The sequence below is a fragment of the Athene noctua genome, chromosome 34, assembly GCF_965140245.1.
Source record: "Athene noctua chromosome 34, bAthNoc1.hap1.1, whole genome shotgun sequence".
In the NCBI taxonomy this organism is placed as follows: domain Eukaryota; kingdom Metazoa; phylum Chordata; class Aves; order Strigiformes; family Strigidae; genus Athene; species Athene noctua.
The window spans coordinates 658,453-678,807 of NC_134070.1; the positions used below are offsets into that span (position 1 = coordinate 658,453).

The 20,355-nt window shown below is 63.8% G+C and overlaps 3 protein-coding genes across 4 annotated transcripts in view; 1 reads left to right on the plus strand and 2 right to left on the minus strand.

Annotated features, from left to right (window-relative positions):
* Window positions 1–20,355, minus strand: part of LOC141972579 (uncharacterized) — a 710,276-nt gene that overhangs the window by 594,539 nt on the left and 95,382 nt on the right. The window lies entirely within an intron of this gene.
* Window positions 1–20,355, plus strand: part of LOC141972595 (uncharacterized) — a 366,186-nt gene that overhangs the window by 256,423 nt on the left and 89,408 nt on the right. The gene's annotated exons all lie outside the window — the stretch shown is intronic.
* Window positions 98–19,844, minus strand: VARS2 (valyl-tRNA synthetase 2, mitochondrial). Of its 2 annotated transcripts, none has more exons than XM_074930482.1 (28): window positions 19,633–19,844; window positions 18,070–18,163; window positions 16,775–16,875; window positions 15,375–15,391; window positions 14,514–14,580; window positions 14,290–14,387; window positions 14,088–14,169; window positions 13,889–14,008; window positions 13,698–13,809; window positions 12,238–12,326; window positions 11,758–11,848; window positions 10,278–10,405; window positions 9,023–9,126; window positions 8,856–8,937; window positions 8,673–8,749; window positions 7,355–7,548; window positions 5,738–5,808; window positions 5,522–5,647; window positions 4,224–4,328; window positions 4,016–4,084; window positions 3,837–3,915; window positions 3,605–3,732; window positions 3,373–3,525; window positions 1,981–2,181; window positions 1,748–1,859; window positions 1,071–1,249; window positions 419–559; window positions 98–255 (listed from the first exon to the last, which is right to left on the minus strand). In XM_074930482.1, exons 1-28 carry the CDS (start codon window positions 19,813–19,815, stop codon window positions 154–156), a joined length of 3,105 nt encoding a protein of 1,034 aa, XP_074786583.1. In that variant the 5' UTR covers window positions 19,816–19,844; the 3' UTR covers window positions 98–153. The 2 variants fall into 2 exon arrangements, with proteins under 2 accessions (XP_074786583.1, XP_074786582.1); XM_074930481.1 differs by having other exon boundaries at window positions 15,375–15,490.

Here is a 20,355-nt window from a genome sequence, read left to right on the forward strand (position 1 = left end):
TGAGACCCCACAACTCGTGACACGTCCCCGAAGAGAAATAACGAGGCCGGAGCTGGCGGGGGGGGGGGGGGGGGGATGACGACACACGCTCATTAAATTTTTTTTTTTTTTGGTGTTTTTAGATTTATTTTTTTTGGGGGGGGCTGAGGTTAATTAAACCCCGGGGTCCTCCCGTATCCCAGAATCCTTTTGGGGGGGGTCCAGGCTTTGCAGGGCTTGGGCCAAGCGGGCAAGCTCGGAGCGGAGGATGGCAACCTGGGGAAGTGGGGGGGGGGGGGGGGGGGAGGCGTTAATGAGGGCAGCGCTAACGAACCACACCCCCCCCCCCCAATAATTAATGAGGTTAACGAGGCGCCCCCGCCCCTCTGCAGAGATACGGGGTGGAACGATGCTAATTAGCTTAACGAAGGGGCGGTACCTGAGGCTGGGAGGAAGGGGGGGGCCCCTCCCTGGATGTCGGGGGCCCCCCCTCGGATGTCGGGGTCCCCCCCCCGAGGGTCTCGAGGCGTCGCTGGAGGTCGCGGAGCTGAGCCCGGGCGGCCGCCGGCTCCACCAGCCCCTGGGGGGGGACACACACACCCCCCCCCCCGCGGGAGGGAAAAGGGGGGGTCCCCCACTATCCCACAGTGCTTTGGGGGACCCCCCCCGCTAGCCCATAATGCCCCGGGGTGGCCCTGAGCTGTCCGTCGCTGCTGGTGTGGGACCCCGGCCCCGCCCCGCCAAGGGATCCTCCCATCATGGCCTCCAGTGGCCCACAATGCCCCTGGGCCCCCCTCAGGACCCCCAACATCCCACAATGCCCCTGGGCCCCCCCCCCAGGTCCTCCCACTTCCCACAATGCCCCTGGGTCCTCTTCCAAGTCCCCCAACATCCCACAATGCCCTTTGGCCCCCCTCAGGTCCCCCAACATCCCACAATTCCCTGGGGTCCCCCAGCATCCCACAATGCTCCTGAACCCCCTCCAAGTCCCCCAACATCCCACAATGCCCCTGGGCCCCCCCCATGGTCCTCCCGCTTCCCACGATGCCCCGCGGTCCCCCAGCATCCCACAATGCCCCGGGGTCACTCACCTGCAGGCAGAGGTAGACGCGGGTGTCGGGGCCCGCGGGAGCCCCCACCCAGCCACGCCCCAGCTCTGGCTCCGCCCCCAGGGGGAGGAGCTGCAGAGGCCCCGCCTGCGCCAAGGTCTGGAGGGCGGGGCCCAGTGCCGCCAGCCAATCCTGCGCCTCCGCCGGACACTGCACCGCCACTGCGCAAGGCATGCTGGGATAGCCCCGCCTCCAAATATGGCCGCCCCCACCTTGACCCCAGGGCATGCTGGGATGGCCAGGCAGCCATCTTGGATACCCCAATGCATGCTGGGAGGGCCAGGCAGCCATCTTGGATACCCCAATGCATGCTGGGACAACCCAGGCAGCCATCTTGGATACCCCAATGCATGCTGGGACTTGGACTCGTCAGCCCAGGCAGCCATCTTGGATACCCCAATGCATGCTGGGACAGCCCAGGCAGCCATCTTGGATACCCCAATGCATGCTGGGACTTCGACTCTTGAGCCTAGGCAGCCATCTTGGGTTCCCCAAGGCATGCTGGAACTTGTCACCCTCCCAGCTCTGTCAGCCATCTTGGGTACCCCCCAGCACGCTGCAACTTGTAATCCCCGCGCCCCCAGCCCAAGCGGCCATCTTAGGTACCCCAAACACCGCAATTCCCTCCCGCCCCGGCGGCCATCTTGTCCCGCACTCACCAGGGGGCCGGGCAGCGCCGAGGCGGAAGGTGTCGCGCAGGGCTCGCGCCGCCCTCACCACCTCCTGCATGGCCGCCACCTCCGCCTCCACCTCGGGGCAGCGCCAGCGCGCCTGAAATTTTGGGGGCAAAAAAGAGAAAAAAAGGGGGTGTCAGGGGGGGTGAAAAATCCCCCTTTTTTTAGACTCCCCCGCACCAAAAAAAAAAAAAAAAAAAAAGGGTGGCGTCACCCACCAGGCGAGCGGCGTCAGGGAAGGGGGCGAGGCAGAGGGTGGGGGGCGCCGGGGGGGCGCGGGGGAGGCGGTGCCAGAGCTCCTCGGCGAGGAAGGGGGCGAAGGGGGCGAGGAGGCGGAGCCCCAGCTCGGCGCAGCTCAGCAGGGTCTGACGCGTCGTCGCAGCCGTTTCCGGCTCCCGGAGGGCGGGTTTGGCCGTTTCCTGCGGACGGACAGACGGACGGGGTAAAAAACGGGCTCGAAACGAGGCGGTTTGGGGCAGAGGGACAGACGGACGCTGTTTGCCAAGGGGAGGGGGGTTGAGGCGGTGGAGGGGGGCGGGGATGGACAGACGGACGCGGTCAACGGAGGTTTCCGATCAAGGGGAGGCGCCGGACAGACGGACGGGGTCTGTTGAGGGAGGGGCTGGGCTCAACGTTCAATGGGTGGGGCGGGACAGACGGACGGACGCGCTCAGGAGAGGATTAAGGTTGACGCTCAAGAACTGATGGATTGGGTTGGACGGACAGACGGACGCCATCAACCACAGGTTGGGCCTTAACCTACAAGAGGTAGGACGGGACGGACAGACGGACACACTCAACACATGAAAGTCAACGCTCAAGAAGAACTGATGGATGGGGTTGGACGGACAGACGGACGCCATCAACCACAGGTTGGGCCTCAACCTATAGAAGTAGGGTGGGATGGACAGACGGACACCATCAACCATGGGTGGGGTTCAACCTACAAGAGGTAGGACGGGACGGACAGACGGACACACTCAACACATGAAGGTCAACGCTCAAGAAGAACTGATGGATGGGGCTGGACGGACAGACGGACGCCATCAACCACAGGTTGGGTAGAATGTCCAGGGAGCTACAAGAGGTGAAGTGGGACGGACAGACGGACACTCAAGAGAACACGTGAGGGTCAATGCTCAAGAAGAACTGATGGATGGGGTTGGACGGACAGACGGACGCCATCAACCACGGGTTGGGTTCAACCTACAAGAGGTAGGACGGGACGGACAGACGGACACTCAAGAGAACACATGAGGGTCAACGCTCAAGAAGAATTGATGGATTGGGTTGGACGGACAGACGGACGCCATCAACCACGGGTTGGGTTCAACCTACAAGAGGTAGGACGGGACGGACAGACGGACACACTCAACACATGAAGGTCAACGCTCAAGAAGAACTGATGGATGGGGTTGGACGGACAGACGGACGCCATCAACCACGGGTTGGGCCTCAACCTACCACGTCAGGACGCCCGGACGGACGCACCCAACGGGCCCCTATCGTGTTTACCGCCCCGGAGGAAGACGCGAGGGGCCGGGTTGGGGTCCGGACAGACAGACAGACAGACAGGACCGGGCCGGGACAGACGGACGGGGACCACCCACCAGATAAACGTCGCAGAAACTCCTCAACCAAAAGTGTTGGACGGCGGCAACGGCGCCGTGAACCTCCAAGGCCTCCATCCGCCGCTCGCACTCGCCCGCCGCCTGCGCCAGGCGGCTCAGCACCCACCGCTCCATCGGGCGCCGGGGCGTCGTCTGAGGAGGAAGAGGAGGAAGGAGAGGAAGAAGAAAAAGTCCGGAGGGCGATGGCACCATCCCCCCAACCTCGGGGTACCTCTTCGGGAGGTTGAGGAACGAACTGGGATCCCAAAGCGCCGAGAACGAATTTGAGGGCGTTCCAGATTTTGTTGCAGAAGCGACGGTGGCTCAGGAGCGCCGCCACGTCCAGGCGGATGTCGTCGCCTGCGAGAAACGGCGACGAAGTTGGGGACACCCCCGCTACCCCGCCTCAAAGTTGGGGGACAAAACCCACCGGTGGGGGACGGGACCCCCCCCCCCGCCCTCACCGTGGACGTTGTGGGAGCACAGGGTCATGCGGAGAGCGTCGGCGCCGCATTCGGGGATGCCGTGGGGGAACTGGTGCCTCTGCGAGGGGGGCGGGAAGGGACACAGAAAGGTTTGGGGGGGCACAAGGACACGTTTTTTTTTTGGGGGGGGGCACAAGGAGGGATTTTTGGGGTCCTACTTGGCTTTCTGCGGCCACCGTCAGCTCGTGGGGGTCGAGGATTTTGTGCTGGAGCTTTTCCTGGAGTTCCTACAAAACAGGAGACCCTACGATAAATAAAAGCGTTGCGGGGTGTCCCTGAGGGGGGGTTATTTTATTTTATTTTATTTTTTGGGGGTGCCCCTGGGGGGTAGCGGGGTGCGGGGGGGGTTGTTATTGTAGGGTCTACCTGAAGGGACGCGCCGGCGATGACGTCCTGGGGGTCGATGACGTTGCCCAGGGATTTGCTCATCTTGCGCCCCTGGGGGTCGCGCACCAGCGAGTGTAGGAGGACCTGGGGGACACAAACACATGAGAGGGGACCCCCGAAGTGGGGAGAGGGGACCCCCAAAGTGGGGAGAGGGGTCTCAAGAAAGTAGCAGATATGGTGGAGGGAGGGATTAGGGGAGACGGGGGACACTGAGGAGCCCCGAAAAGGGATGGGGACCCCCGAGGAGGAACGTGGCCGCCAGGGGAAAGGTAAGAAGGGACATTTGGGGACATCGGGGACCCCCCGGGGACATTGGGGAGCCCTGAGAAGCAGCACGGAACCAGGAGGAACCCCAAAACCAAAGCAGAGACACGGAGAGGGAAGAGATGAAGGGATGTTGGGGACACCGGGGACCCCAAAGGGACACGGTGGACATCGGGGGGGACCCCAAGGGGACATGGGGACATTGGGAGGGACCCCAAGGGGACACAGGGGACACCGGGGGGACCCCAAATTGTCCCCGAAAGGGATGGGGGTGCCCAAGGAGGAACGCGACACCCAGAGGAAAGGGAAAAGGGGACACTTGGGGACATTAAAGAGCCCCAAAAAGCGACGGGGACCCCTGAGGAGGAACGTGACAGCCAGGAGAAAGGACACTTGGGGACATTGGGGACACTTGGGGACATCGGGGACCCCCCGGGGACATTGGGGAGCCCTGAGAAGCAGCACGGAACCAGGAGGAACCCCAAAACCAAAGCAGAGACACGGAGAGGGAAGAGATGAAGGGATGTTGGGGACACCGGGGACCCCAAAGGGACACGGTGGACATCGGGGGGGACCCCAAGGGGACATGGGGACATTGGGAGGGACCCCAAGGGGACACAGGGGACACCGGGGGGACCCCAAATTGTCCCCGAAAGGGATGGGGGTGCCCAAGGAGGAACGCGACACCCAGAGGAAAGGGAACAGGGGACACTTGGGGACATTAAAGAGCCCCAAAAAGGAACGAGGACCCCTGAAGAGGAACGTGACAGCCAGGAGAAAGGACACTTGGGGACACTGGGGACACTTGGGGACATCGGGGACCCCCCGGGGACATTGGGGAGCCCTGAGAAGCAGCACGGAACCAGGAGGAACCCCAAAACCAAAGCAGAGACACGGAGAGGGAAGAGATGAAGGGATGTTGGGGACACCGGGGACCCCAAAGGGACACGGTGGACATCGGGGGGGACCCCAAGGGGACACGGGGGACATCGGGGGTGACACCCCGGTGGTACCTGGGAGAAGGGCAAGCGCCCGGTGAGCTGCTGGCCCAACATGACCATCCGGGCCACCCAGAAGAAAAGGAGGTCGCTGCCCGTCTCCAGCACGTTTGTGGGGTAAAACCGCTGGAAATCGGGGGTCTGGGGACAAAGTCGGCGTGGGGACATTGTCCTCTGTGTGTCCCCATGTCCCCCCCCCCAAAAAAAAAAAGTGTCCCCCCCCAAACTCACCTCTTCAGGCCACCCCAGGGCAGCGAAGGGGAAGAGAGCGGAGGAGAACCACGTGTCCAGGACATCGGGGTCTGTGGGAAGGGGGACACACACACCCCAAAAGCTCTCAGAGCCTGTTTTGGGGGGCACCCCAAAAAGTTTCCGGGTCTTTGGGGGGGGGGGACCACGGGGGTGACGAAGGGGGTTTGGGGGTATTTTGGGGGTGTTGGAGGTGGGTAGGGGGCTGCTGGGGGGTGTCGAGGGGCTGCCGGGGAGACGTGGGGGGAAAGTTTGGGGTGCTGGGGGGGGGGGGGGGGGGAAGTCGGGGTGTTGGAAGACAGTTTTAGGGTGTCAGGGAACGATTTGAGGGTGCTGGGAGGGGATTTTTGGGGTGATAGCGCACGGCTGGGGGTGCTGGGGGGGGGGGGGGGGTGTCCCGAGAAGGTTTATGGGGTGCAGGAAGATTTTCAAAAGCCAAAAAACGAGTTTTGAAAGTGCTGGGAGGGGATTTTGGGGTGCTCAGGGGGACATGGGGAGCCCTGAGGGGGTTTTGGGGTGCTCAGGGGGACATGGGGAGCCCTGAGGGGGTTTTGGGGTGCCCAGGGGGATAAGAAAACCCTGGGAGAACATTTTGGGGTGCTCAGGGGGACGTCGGGACCCTGGGAAGAAATTTTGGGATGCCCAGGGGGACATGGGGAGCCCTAAGGGGATTTTGGGGTGCCCAGGGGGACACAAGGACCCCGGGGGTGGGGGATTTTGGGGTGCCTGGGGGGACACAGGGAGCCCTGAGGGGATTTTGGGGTGCCCAGTGGGACGTGGGAACCCCAGGGGGGGGATTTTGGGGTGCCCAGAGGGACACAGGGACACCGTGGTAGGATTTTGGGGTGCCCAGGGGGACATGGGGAGCCCTGAGGGGATTTTGGGGTGCCTGGGGGGACACAGGGAGCCCTGAGGGGATTTTGGGGTGCCCAGGGGGACGTGGGGACCCCGGGGGGGGGATTTTGGGGTGCCCAGGGGGACGTGGGGAGCCCTAAGGGGATTTTGGGGTGCCCAGGGGGATACAAGAACCTTGGGAGAAAATTTTGGGGTGCCCGTGGGGACACAGGAAGCCCTGAGGGGGATTCTGGGGAGCCCAGGGGGACACAGGACCCTGCGGTGGGATTTTGGGGTGCCCAGGGGGATACAAGAACCCTGGGAGGAGATTTTGGGGTGCCCAGGGGGACACAGGGACCCTGGGGGGGGATTCTGGGGTGCCCAGGGGGACATGGGGAGCCCTGAGGGGATTTTGGGGTGCCCAGGGGGATACAAGAACCCTGGGAAGAAATTTTGGGGTGCCCAGGGGGACACAGGGAGCCCTGAGGGGATTTTGGGGTGCCCAGGGGGATACAAGAACCCTGGGAAGAAATTTTGGGGTGCCCAGGGGGACACAGGGAGCCCTGAGGGGATTTTGGGGTGCCCAGGGGGACATGGGGACCCCGGAGGGGGGATTTTGGGGTGCCCAGGGGGACACAGGGACACCGTGGTAGGATTTTGGGGTGCCCAGGGGGACACGGGGAGCCCTGAGGGGATTTTGGGGTGCCCAGGGGGACACGGGGACAGGATTTTGGGGTGCCCCCCCCCCCCCCCCGTTTTCCTCACCCTGCTGCAGCTCCAGCGCCTCGGGGGGGCAGCGCAGGGTGCGGGCGGCGGCTGCCCGCGCCTCGGCCTCGCTGCGCCCCACGACCCAGAAGTTTTCGGGGTGCTCGGGGGGGGACCCCGCGGCGGGGGGAACCCCCACCCGGTACGCCGGCACCCGGTGACCCCACCAGAGCTGCCGCGACAGGCACCAGTCCCTGGGGGGGGGGGGGGGGGGGGGGGAAGAGTCAAATAAGGGGGGGACTTGGGGGGTCCCCCCAAAATGTCTGGGGCTCCCCTAAGCACCTGGGGGTCCCCTTGGATGTTGGGGTCCCCCCCCCAATGCCTGGGGGGGGTCTCCCTGGACGCCTTGGGGTCCCCGGGGATACTGAAGTCCCCCCAAAATGTTTGGGGGGCCCCCCTGGACACCTTGGGGTGCCCCACAGATGTCTGTGTCCCCCCAAAAAAGCCTGGGGGGGGTCTCCCTGGATACCCCCAGATTTCTGTGACCCCCTCAAAAATCTGGGGACCCCCCTGGAGACCTCAGGGTGCCCCCCAAATACCTGGGGGTTTCCAGGGACACTGAGGTCCCCCCCCAGAAAGCCTGGGGGTCCCCCCCAAATGCCTCTGTCCCCCCCAATATAGCTGGGGGTCCCCCCCAAAATTTCTGTGACCCCCTCAAATGTCTGGGGACCCCCCTGGAGACCTCAGGGTCCCCCCCAAATACCTGGGGGTCTCTAGGGACACTGAGGTCCCCCCAGAAAGCCTGGGGGTCCCCCCCAAATACCTGTGTCCCCCCCAAAATGGCTGGGGGTCCCCCCCAAAATTTCTGTGACCCCCTCAAATGTCTGGGGACCCCCCTGGACACCTCAGTGTCCCCCCCCAACACCTGGGGGGTCTCTAGGGACACTGAGGTCCCCCCAGAAAGCCTGGGGGTCCCCCCCAAATACCTGTGTCCCCCCCAAAATGGCTGGGGGTCCCCCCCAAAATTTCTGTGACCCCCTCAAATGTCTGGGGGCCCCCCTGGACACCTCAGTGTCCCCCCCCAACACCTGGGGGGTCTCTAGGGACACTGAGGTCCCCCCAGAAAGCCTGGGGGTCCCCCCCAAATACCTGTGTCCCCCCCAAAATGGCTGGGGGTCCCCCCCAAAATTTCTGTGACCCCCTCAAATGTCTGGGGGCCCCCCTGGAAACCTCAGTGTCCCCCCCAAATACCTGTGTCCCCCTCTGGACACCTCTGGGTCCCCCCAAAACGCCTGAGGGGGGTCCCCCAGACATCCCTATTCCCCCCCTCCCACCCCCCCAAATACCCAGGGTCCCCCCAAACCCCCCCCCCCCTCACCCCACATTGTCCATCCACGTCTTCCAGTTCTTCTCGTGAAATTTGGGGACAAGCTGGAGCCGCCCCGATGTCACCGCCTGGAGGGAGGGAGGGGGGGGGGCCGCAGGGAGTGTCACACACCCTGTGGGGGGGGCGGGTGAGGATTTGGGGTGTCCCCCCCCCCCCCCCCAGTGTCCTTGTCACCTCCCGGGCGCGCTGGGCCATCTCCTGGCACCGCAGGAACCACTGGCTCTTCAAAAGGTACTCGACGACGTCCCCCGAGCGGCTGCGGGGACATCGGGGTCACCTCGGTCCCCGAGGGGGGGACACACACGCACGCGGGGTGCGGGGGGGGCACGGGGGGGGGTTACCTGCAGAGCGGTAGCGTCAGGGCGTGGTCCTGGGTGCCCCGGTACAGGCCCCGCTGGGCCAGCGCGGCCACCACCTGCTCCCGGGCCAGGAAGCGATGGACACCCTGGGGACGCGGGGGACAGGGTTGGGGACAGGGCTGGGGACACCGGGAAGGGACGGGGAACAGAGTTGGGGACAGGGGGGACACTGGGAAGGGACAAGGAACGGAGCTGGGGACAAGGGGGACACTGGGGACACTGGGACAGTGGGAAGGGACAGAGCTGGGGACAAGGGGGACACTGGGAAGGGACAGAGCTGGGGACACTGGGAAGGGACGGGGGGACACTGGGAAGGGACGGGGGGACACTGGGAAGGGACGGGGGGACACTGGGAAGGGACGGGGGGACAGAGTTGGGGACAGAGAGGACACCGGGAAGGGATGGGGGGGAAACTGGGGAGGGACAAGGAACAGAGCTGGGGACAAGGGGGACATTGGGACATGGGGAAGGGACAGGGGGGACACACTGGGACACGGGGAAGGGACAGAGCTGGGGACAAGGGGGACACTGGGAAGGGACAAAGGGAAGTGCCTGGGGACAAGGGACACAGGTGGGGACATGGAGACTGAGCTGGGGACACTGGGAAGGGACAAGGGACAGAACCAGGGACAGAGAGGTGGAGGGGACAAAGGCAAGGGACAGGGGACAGGGGACACAGGTGGGGACATGGTGACACGGAACAGGAGCCAGCTGGGGACTGTGGGGACCCGGGGAGGTGACGGGACAGAGAGAGGGACAGAGGGGACCCGGGGAGGGGACAGGGGTCCGAGGGGGGACAGAGGGGACCTGGGGAGGGGACAGGGGACCGAGGGGGGACAGAGGGGACCTGGGGAGGGGACAGGGGACAGAGGGGACCCGGGGAGGTGACAGGGGACAGAGGTGGGGACAGAGGGGACCCAGAGAGGTGACAGGGGACAGAGGGGGGGACAGAGGGGCAGAGGGGACCTGGGGAGGTGACAGGGGACAGAGGGGGGGACAGAGGGGACCCGGGGAGGTGACAGGGGACAGAGGGGGGGACAGAGGGGACCCGGGGAGGTGACAGGGGACAGAGGGGGGGACAGAGGGGACCCGGGGAGGTGACAGGGGACAGAGGGGGGGACAGAGGGGACCCGGGGAGGTGACAGGGGACAGAGGGGGGGACAGAGGGGACCCGGGGAGGGGACAGGGGACAGAGGTGGGGACAGAGGGGACCCGGGGAGGTGACAGGGGACAGTACCTGCAGCCACCCCCCCCCCGGGGGACACATGGTGCCGTCGTCCCCGATGACCCCCAGCAGGGGCAGCCCGTGGGCCCGGGCCAGCGCCAGGTCGGGGGGGCTGTGCCCCGGGGTCACCTTCACCGCCCCTGCGGGGACAGGGACAGCTGCCACCCCCGGGGGCACATGGACCCCCCCAGGGCCCCCCATTGTCCCCAGGGTCCCCCTCACCCCCCTCCACCCCAAAGTGTCCCCATGGCCCCCCCAGCACCACCCCCACCCCCCTTTTTACCCTTTTTCTACCCAAACCAGTTCCTGTCTTCCCCATACTGGTCCCAGTTTCTCACCACACATCTCTTCCAGTTCCCTTACTGGTCCCAGTTTCCCACCACACACCTCTCTCAGTCCCCTTACTGGTCCCAGTTTCCCACCCAACATCTTTCCCAGTGCCCTTACTGGTCCCAGTTTCCCATCCCAAGTCTTTCCCAGTTTCCTTATTGGTCCCAGTTTCCCACCACATATCTCTCCCAGTTCCCTTACCGGTCCCAGTTTCCCACCCCAAGTCTTTCCCAGTCTCCTTACTGGTCCCAGTTTCCCACCACGCACCTCTCTCAGTCCCCTTACTGGTCCCAGTTTCCCACCACGCACCTCTCCCAGTTGCCTTACTGGTCCCAGTTTCCCACCCCAAGTCTTTCCCAGTCTCCTTACTGGTCCCAGTTTCCCACCCCAAGTCTTTCCCAGTCTCCTTACTGGTCCCAGTTTCCCACCACACACCTCTCTCAGTCCCCTTACTGGTCCCAATTTCCCACCCAACATCTTTCCCAGTACCCTTACTGGTCCCAGTTTCCTTACTGGTCCCAGTTTCCCACCACATATCTCTCCCAGTTCCCTTACTGGTCCCAGTTTCCCACCCCAAGTCTTTCCCAGTCTCCTTACTGGTCCCAGTTTCCCACCACACACCTCTCTCAGTCCCCTTACTGGTCCCAGTTTCCCACCACGCACCTCTCCCAGTTGCCTTACTGGTCCCAGTTTCCCACCCCAAGTCTTTCCCAGTCTCCTTACTGGTCCCAGTTTCCCATCCCAAGTCTTTCCCAGTTTCCTTACTGGTCCCAGTTTCCCACCCCAAGTCTTTCCCAGTCTCCTTACTGGTCCCAGTTTCCCACCACATATCTCTCCCAGTTCCCTTACTGGTCCCAGTTTCCCACCCCAAGTCTTTCCCAGTCTCCTTACTGGTCCCAGTTTCCCACCACGCACCTCTCTCAGTCCCCTTACTGGTCCCAGTTCCACACCCCACAACTCTCCCAGTCCCCTTACTGGTCCCAGTTTCCCACCCCAAGTCTTTCCAAGTGCCCTTACTGGTCCCAGTTTACCACCCCACGTCTTTCCCAGACCCCTTACTGGTCCCAGTTTCCCACCCCACACCTCTCCCAGGCCCTGTACTGGTCCCAGTGCCCCCTCCCCAGCCCAGCTCCCAGTCCCGCCCCCGTACTGGTCCCAGTACCGGTGCCGCGGGCGGGATCCACCGCGGGGTCGGTGACGATGGGCAGGAGCTGCCCCGTGAAGGGGTGACGGACATGGCGGCCATGGAGGTGCTGCGGGAAGGGGCGGGGTCAAGGACAAGCCCCACCCCCTCCCCAGACAGGCCACACCCCCTCAGGGAAGGCCACACCCCTTTTAAGGGTGGGGCTAAACCCTGACATCACGCCCCGTTGACCAATCCCTGGCCAACTCTGGTGACAAAAAAGCTCCACCCCCCGCTCAAGCCCCGCCCATCCACTGGCTCCACCCCAACACCGAGACCACACCCTTTCCCCAAACCCCGCCCCCTTCCCCTTATATGGACGTGCCCACCTGGAAAAGGGGAGGCGCTACAACATAACCTCAACCAACGCCTGAAAGCAGCCCCGCCCCCAAAGCCCCGCCCCTTTAGGCCCCACCCCCAGTTGAGGCCACGCCTCCGGGCGAGGCCCCGCCCCCTCACCGTGTAGCGGGGGTCCGAGGGGTTCACGGCCACGCCCACGTCCCCCAACATGGTCTCGGGGCGGGTGGTGGCCACCGGCAGCTCCAGGCCTGGGCACACGGCGGGGGGACACGTGTCAGGGACACGCGGGGACACGTGGGGACACGCAACACAGGGTGACACGCCAGGGACATGGGGTGACATCGGGGACAACGCCGGGGACAGGGGAGACGCGGGGTGACACGTCGGGGACATGTTGGGGACGTGGGGTGACACATTAGGGACACGTTGGGGACACGGGGTGACACATCAGGGACACAAAGTGACACATCAGGGACATGTTGGGGACAAAGGAAACATGCGGTGACACATCAGGGACATATTGGGGACATACTAGGACACAAGGTGACATCAGAGACACGGGAAACATGGCGGGACACAGGGACATGGGAGACACGGGGTGACATGTCAGGGACATGTTGGGGACAGGGTGAGACACATCTGGGACATGTTTGGGACACGGGAAACATGGGGTGACACGTCAGGGACAATATTGGGGACAGGGGAGACACGGGGTGACATGTCAGGGACACGGGAAGCACGGGGTGACACAGGAGACATGGGGTGACACATCGGGGACATGTTGGGGACACAGGAGACACAGGGTGACACGTCAGGGACATGTTGGGACACACCAGGGACATGTTGGGGACATGAGGTGACACATTAGGGACGTGTTAGGACACAGACACACGCTGACATATCAGGGACACGCTGGGGACACGGGGTGACACACCAGGGACACGTTGGGGACATCAAGGACATGTTGGGGACATGAGGTGACACATTAGTGACAGGTTAGGACACAGTGACACATCAGGGACATGCTGGGGACACAATGTGACACGGGGTGACATACCAGGGACATGTTGGGGACACGGGGTGACACATTAGGACACAGGGTGACACGGAGTGACACACTAGGGACACATTAGGACACCGGGTGACACATCAGGGACATGCTGGGGACACAGAGTGACACATTAGGGACACATTAGGACACGGGGTGACATATTACGGACATGTTTGGGACATGGGGTGACACATTAGGGACACGAGGTGACACATCAGGGACACGCTGGGAACATGAAGTGACATGGGGTGACACACCAGGGACATGTTGGGGACACGGGGTGACACATCAGGGACACGGGGTGACACACCAGGGACATGTTGGGGACACAGGGTGACACATCAGGGACATGTTGGGGACACACCAGGGACATGTTGGGGACACGGGGTGACACATCAGGGCCACACTGGGGACATGAAGTGACACGGGCTGACACACCAGGGACATGTTGGGGACACGGGGTGACACATCAGGGACACGCTGAGGACACAGCAGACGCAGGGTGCCACCCTGGGGTCACGGAGACCCGCGGGGTGACACGTTGGGGACACAGGCAGGTGACACTCACCATCCCCCCCCTCCACGGGGTACGCGAAGGTGACGAGGACCCCGAAGGTGACAGGGTGGGGACAACCGGGGACACGCAGCTCCGTGGGGCCCGTCAGGACGCGCGGCTCCACCTGCCAGGACCCAGAGCTGGCTGAGCGGCCGCGGGGACAACTTGGGGACAATTTGGGGACAATTTGGGGACACGCTGACCTCCACGTCGGCCAGGGCGGAGCGCAGGGCGCAGGACCAGGTGACGAGCCGTCGGGCGCGATGGATCAACCCGGCCTCGTGCAACCGCACGAAACTTTCCGTCACCGCCCGCGAGAAACCCTGAAGTGACAGTTTGGGGACAGTTCGGGGACACTTGGGGACAATTTGGGGACAATTTGGGGACAAAAAAACAATTTACGGGATCCATGGTGAAGGCGCAGCGGCTCCAATCCAGCGACGCGCCCAGCGCCCGCAGCTGGCGCAGGATTTCGTCACCGTGCCTGGATTTTTGGGGGGGGGGGGGGGGGGGGCCACACACAAAATTTTGGACGTGTCACGTTGTCACCTTCTTTGTCACCTCGTCTGTCACCTCTTTTGTCACCTTGTCCCCCCCCCCTCACCGTTTTTTCCAAGCCCAAACTTCCTCCAAAAATTCCGCCCGGGATAAATCCTGACGCCGTAAGCGCCGCCGTTGCCACAGCCACCGCTCCACCACGGCCTGGGGACACGTTGGGGACATTAAAATAAAAAAGGGGGGGGCCCCCCCCCCCCCCCCCCGCAAAAAAAAAAAATTTCACGGGGGACCCCCAAAATTCTCATAATTCGCCCCAAAAATCTTCCTCACCTGAGTGGCGATGCCGGCGTGGTCGGTGCCCGGCAGCCACAGGACGCTCCAGCCCTGCATCCGTCGCCTCGGGGGGGGCAAAAAAAAAAAAAAATAACGGGGGGGGGCACCCCAAAAATGGGTGACCCCCCCTCTTTGAATCCCCAAGGGGGGGTTTGACCCCTCGGGCCCCCCCTGCGCCCTGAAATTTGGGGTTGGGGAGGCCCTAAATGTGCCCCCCCCCCCCCCCCCCGAGGTTTGATAGGAGCCCCCAAAAGCCCCCCCCCCCCCCCCCCCCTTCAGGAGACACAATTTGAGCCCCCCCCCCAAAATTTCTGGGGGGTGCAATTTGCCCCCCCAGCCCCCCAAGACTCAATCTGACCCCCCCCCAAAAAGAAAAAACGTCCTGGAGGACCCAATTTGCCCCCCCAAACCCCAAATCCCCCCCCCCCGGGGACACAATCTGCCCCCCTCGCCCCCCAAAAAAATTTTGGGGGGGCCCAATTTGCCCCCCCCAAAAAAAAAAACCCTCTGGGGGGACCCAATCTGCCCCCCCAACCCCCCTAGGACTCAATCTGACCCCCCCAAAAAGAAAAAACCTCCTGGAGGACCCAATTTGCCCCCCCAAACCCCAAATCCCCCCCCCCCGGGGATACAATCTGCCCCCCTCACCCCCCCAAAAAAATTTTGGGGGGGGCCCAATTTGCCCCCCCCAAAAAAAAAACCCCTCCATAGGACCAATTCTGCCCCCCCCACCTTCTAGAGGACCCAATTTGCCCCCCCAAATGCCCCCAAAAAACTCAATCTGCCCCCCCAAACCCATTTTTGGGGGGGTATTTTTTTTTCGGGGGGGGGGGGGATTTTGCCCCCCCCCGCACTGACCAGCGCGCGAGGGCGTCCTGCAGGGTGACGGTGAGGGCGTGGCCCAGGTGCAGGGACCCGGTGACGTTGGGGGGGGGCAGCACCAAGCTCAGCACCCGGGGGCCCCCCCCCGGCACCTGGGGAGCGAGAGCTGAGACCGGGCGCAGCTACAACCCCCCCCCCGGGTGTTTTTACCCCCCCAAAAATATTTTTTAACCCCCCCCAATATTTTTTACCCCCCCACAAATATTTTTTACCCCCAAAAAATACTTTTTACCCCCCCGAATATTTTTACCCCCAAAAAAAACATTTTAACCCCCTCCAAAATTTTTTAAACCCCCCCAAAATGTTTTCACCCCCCCCGAGATGTTTTTACCCCCCCCCGAGATGTTTTTACCCCCCCGAATATTTTTACCCCCCAAAAATATTTTTTAACCCCCCCCAATATTTTTTACCCCCCCGAATACTTTTTACCCTAAAAAAATACATTTTAACCCCCCAAAAAAATTTTTTACCCCCCCAAGATGTTTTTACCCCCAAAAAATATTTTTTACACCCCCCAGGATGTTTTTACCCCCAAAAAATACTTTTTACCCCCCCCAAATTTTTTAAACCCCCCCAAATATTTTTACCCCCCACAAATAATTTTTACCCCCCCCTGAATATTTTTACCCCCAAAAAATACTTTTTAAACCCCCCCCGAAATTTTTTTACCCCCCCAGAATGTTTTTACCCCCCACAAATAATTTTTACCCCCCCCGGAATATTTTTACCCCCAAAAAATGTTTTTAACCCCCCCAAAATTTTTTAACCCCCCCTAAGATGCTTTTACCCCCCCCAAGCATTTTTTTTTACCCCCCCGAGTCTTTTTACCCCCCCCAAATATTTTTTACCCCCCCCAAATATTTTTTACCCCCCCATAAATATTTTTTTTACCCCCCCCCGGGTGTTTTTACCCCCCAAAATATTTCTTACACCCCCCCAGGATATTTTTTAACCCTCACAAATATTTTTTAAACCCCCCCAAAATATTTTTACCCCCCCCAAATATTTTTTACCCCCCCAAATATTTTTTACCCCCCCCCAATACTTTTTATTCCATCCCCCCCCAGGATGTTTTCACACCCCACAAATATTTTTTTAACCCCCCCAGAATATTTTTTAACCCCCCCAAATTTTTTCTACCCCCCCCCAGATATTCTCACCCCCCACAAACATTTTTTAACCCCCCCCCCCGAATGTTTTCACCCCCCACAAATATTTTTCCCCCCCCCCGGGGTGTTTTTACCCCCCTCAGGATAGTTTTACCCCCCACCCCAATACTTTTTACGCTTCCTAAGATGTTCTCACCCCCCCGCAAATATTTTTTGCCCCCCCCTAAATATTTTTACCCCCCCCCCCGACGTCCCCCCCCCACTCACCGGCGCCGGGGGGGTGAACACCCCCAGCCGCTCCCACCAGCTGTACCAGGCCGCCTCCACGTAGCGGGGGCTGTAGGTGGGGGGCAGCGGCACCCCCGTGGCTGCGCCCCAAGGGGTGTCACCGGCACCCCCAGACCCCCCCGGACACCCCCAAACCCCCCCAGGAACCCCCAGACCCCCCCCCCGAACCCCCAGACCCCCCCCAGGAACCCCAAACCCCCCCCAGGAACCCCCAGACCCCCCCGGACACCCCCAAACCCCCCCACCAGTCACCCCAAACCCCCCCCCCCCGGTCCCCCCCAGACCCCCCCAGAGCCCCCCCGGTCACCCCAGACCCCCCCCCCGTCACCCCAAACCACCCCCAGTCACCCCGTGTCCCCCCCCAAACCCCCCCCAGTTGCCCCCAGACCCCCCTGTTTTACCCCCAAACCCCCCAGTGTCCCCCCCAGACCCCCCCGGTGTCACCCCCAGGTGCCCCCCATCCCCCAAGACCCCCCCCAAATCCCTCACCCCCTGGTGTCACCCCCAGACCCCCCCCACCACTCTGTGACACCCCAAAACCCCCCCAGGTCCCCCCCAGACCCCCCCGCGTCCCCCCCAAACCCCCCCGGGTCCCCCCCAGACCCCCCCGCGTCCCCCCCATGTCCCCTCCACCACCCCGTGACACCCCCAAGCCCCCCCAGGTCACCCCCAAACCCCCCCAGTGTCCCCCCCAGACCCCCCCCACTACCCTGTGACACCCCCAGACCCCCCCGCATCCCCCCAAAACCCCCCCAGGTCCCCCCCGGACCCCCCACCACCACCCTGTGACACCCCCAAGCCCCCCAGGTCACCCCCAAACCCCCCCAGTGTCCCCCCCAGACCCCCCCCCACCCTGTGACACCCCCAGACCCCCCCGCATCCCCCCCAAACCCCCCCAGGTCCCCCCCAGACCCTCCTGCGTCCCCCCCAGACCCCCCCCACCACCCTGTGACACCCCAAAACCCCCCCAGGTCCCCCCCAGACCCCCCCGCGTCCCCCCCAAACCCCCCCGCGTCCCCCCCATGTCCCCACCACCACCCTGTGACACCCCCAAGCCCCCCAGGTCACCCCCAAACCCCCCCAGTGGCCCCCCCAGACCCCCCCCACCACCCTGTGACACCCCCAGACCCCCCCCGCATCCCCCCCAAACCCCCCCAGGTCCCCCCCAGACCCCCCCCACCACCCTGTGACACCCCAAAACCCCCCCAGGTCCCCCCCAGACTCCCCCCACGTCCCCCCCAGACCCCCCAGGTCCCCCCCAGACCCCCCCGCACCCTTCCTGCCGCCGGGCTCCAGCGGGTGCCGATACTCCACGCTGGATTTGGGGGTCCAGCCCCTGGGGGGGGCTGTCGGCACCTTTGGGGGAACCTGAACCAAGAGCAAACCAGTAAAAACCAGTCCGGACCAGTACAACCCAACACACAGCAACACCCCCGCCCTGAACGCCCCCAGTACCTCCCAGTGCACCCCAGCCTCTCCCAGTCCCCTCCAGTTGCCCCCAGTGGCCCCTAAACTGGCTCCCACTTGCCCCCAGCACTCCCAGTTGCTCCCAGTGCCCCCCCCCAGCCCTCTCTCCCAGTAGCTCCAACCCTCCCAGTCCCCCCAGTGACCCCCAACTCCCTCTCCCAGTCCCCTCAACCCTCCCAGTGCCCCCTAATGCCCTCTCCCAGTCCTCCCAGTGCCCACCAACCCCCTCTCCCAGTGGTCCCCAGCCTCTCCCAGTATTCCCAGTGTCCCCCCTCCCAGTGTTCCCAGTAACCCCCAGCCTCTCCGTGTTCCCAGTAACCCCCAGCCTCTCCCAGTGTTCCCAGTAACCCCAACCCCCTCTCCCAGTGCCCCCCAACCCCCCCTCCCAGTGCCCCCCAACCCCCCCTCCCAGTGTTCCCAGTAACCCCAACCCCCTCTCCCAGTACCCCCCAGCCTCTCCCAGTGTTCCCAGTGCCCCCTCTCCCAGTGTTCCCAGTAACCCCCAGCCTCTCCCAGTGTTCCCAGTAACCCCCAGCCTCTCCCAGTGTTCCCAGTAACCCCCAGCCCCTCCCAGTGCCCCCCAGCCCCTCCCAGTGTTCCCAGTCCCCCCCAAACCCCTCTCCCAGTGCCCCCCAGCCCCTCCCAGTTGCCCCCAGTCCCCCCCACCCCCTCTCCCAGTGCCCCCCAGCCCCTCCCAGTACCCCCCTACCCCCTCTCCCAGTGCCCCCCAGCCTCTCCCAGTGTTCCCAGTGCCCCCTCTCCCAGTGTTCCCAGTAACCCCCAGCCTCTCCCAGTGTTCCCAGTAACCCCCAGCCTCTCCCAGTGTTCCCAGTAACCCCAACCCCCTCTCCCAGTGCCCCCCAGCCCCTCCCAACCCCCTCTCCCAGTGCCCCCCAACCCCTCCCAGTGTTCCCAGTAACCCCAACCCCCTCTCCCAGTGCCCCCCAACCCCCCCTCCCAGTGCCCCCCAACCCCCCCTCCCAGTGTTCCCAGTAACCCCAACCCCCTCTCCCAGTACCCCCCAGCCTCTCCCAGTGTTCCCAGTGCCCCCTCTCCCAGTGTTCCCAGTAACCCCCAGCCTCTCCCAGTGTTCCCAGTAACCCCAACCCCCTCTCCCAGTGCCCCCCAGCCCCTCCCAGTTGCCCCCAGTCCCCCCCACCCCCTCTCCCAGTAACCCCCAGCCTCTCCCAGTGTTCCCAGTAACCCCAACCCCCTCTCCCAGTGACCCCCAGCCCCTCCCAGTGTTCCCAGTGCCCCCCCAACCCCCTCTCCCCGTGCCCCCCAGCCCCTCCCAGTCCTCCCAGTCCCCCCCACCCCCTCTCCCAGTGCCCCCCAGCCCCTCCCAGTTGCCCCCAGTCCCCCCCCAGTACCCGAGGCCTCTCCCGCCGCTGCCGCTGCCGCTTCTCCTTCTGCTCCCGGGCGCGGAGCCGGGTCAGCTCGCGGGGGTCCCACGGGGGGGGCACGGACACCCCGTCACACCGGGCCCGGGCCCCCACCGGCGGCCGCAGGGGGCGAGCGGCGGCCACGGCCCGGGCCAGCGCGGGCGCCGCCATGATGGCCCCGGGGCCTCTCCTTCACGTGACTGACAGACCCCCTCACGTGACTGACAGACCCCCCCCCCCTCACGTGACTGACGCCCCGGACGCCAGAGCGGGAGCGTGGTGATGGGGGGGGAGGTGAAGGGGGCGTGGCCTGACGCGGGGAGGGGGCGTGGCCTGCGGCGCGCCTCCACGTGGCGCGGAGCAGGGCGGGAAAAAAGGGGCGGGGCTACGGCGGGAGCTGGGGGCTCGGTGAGTGGTGGTGGGGGGGAAATGGGGCAGATCTGGGGGGCAACGGGGGGTAATTGGGAGGGGCTGGGGGGATATTGAGGGGCAACAGGGACTGGGGGGGTAGTGGGGGGAAATTGGGGGGCAACAGGGACCGGGGGGGTCGATGGGGGGATATTGGGGGGGCAATGGGGGTAATTGGGAGGGGCTGGGGGGCAATGGGGGGATATTGAGGGGCAACAGGGACTGGGGGAGTCGATGGGGGGATACTGGGGGGCTGGGGGGGCAATTGGGAGGGGCTGGGGGGCAATGGGGGGTAATTGGGAG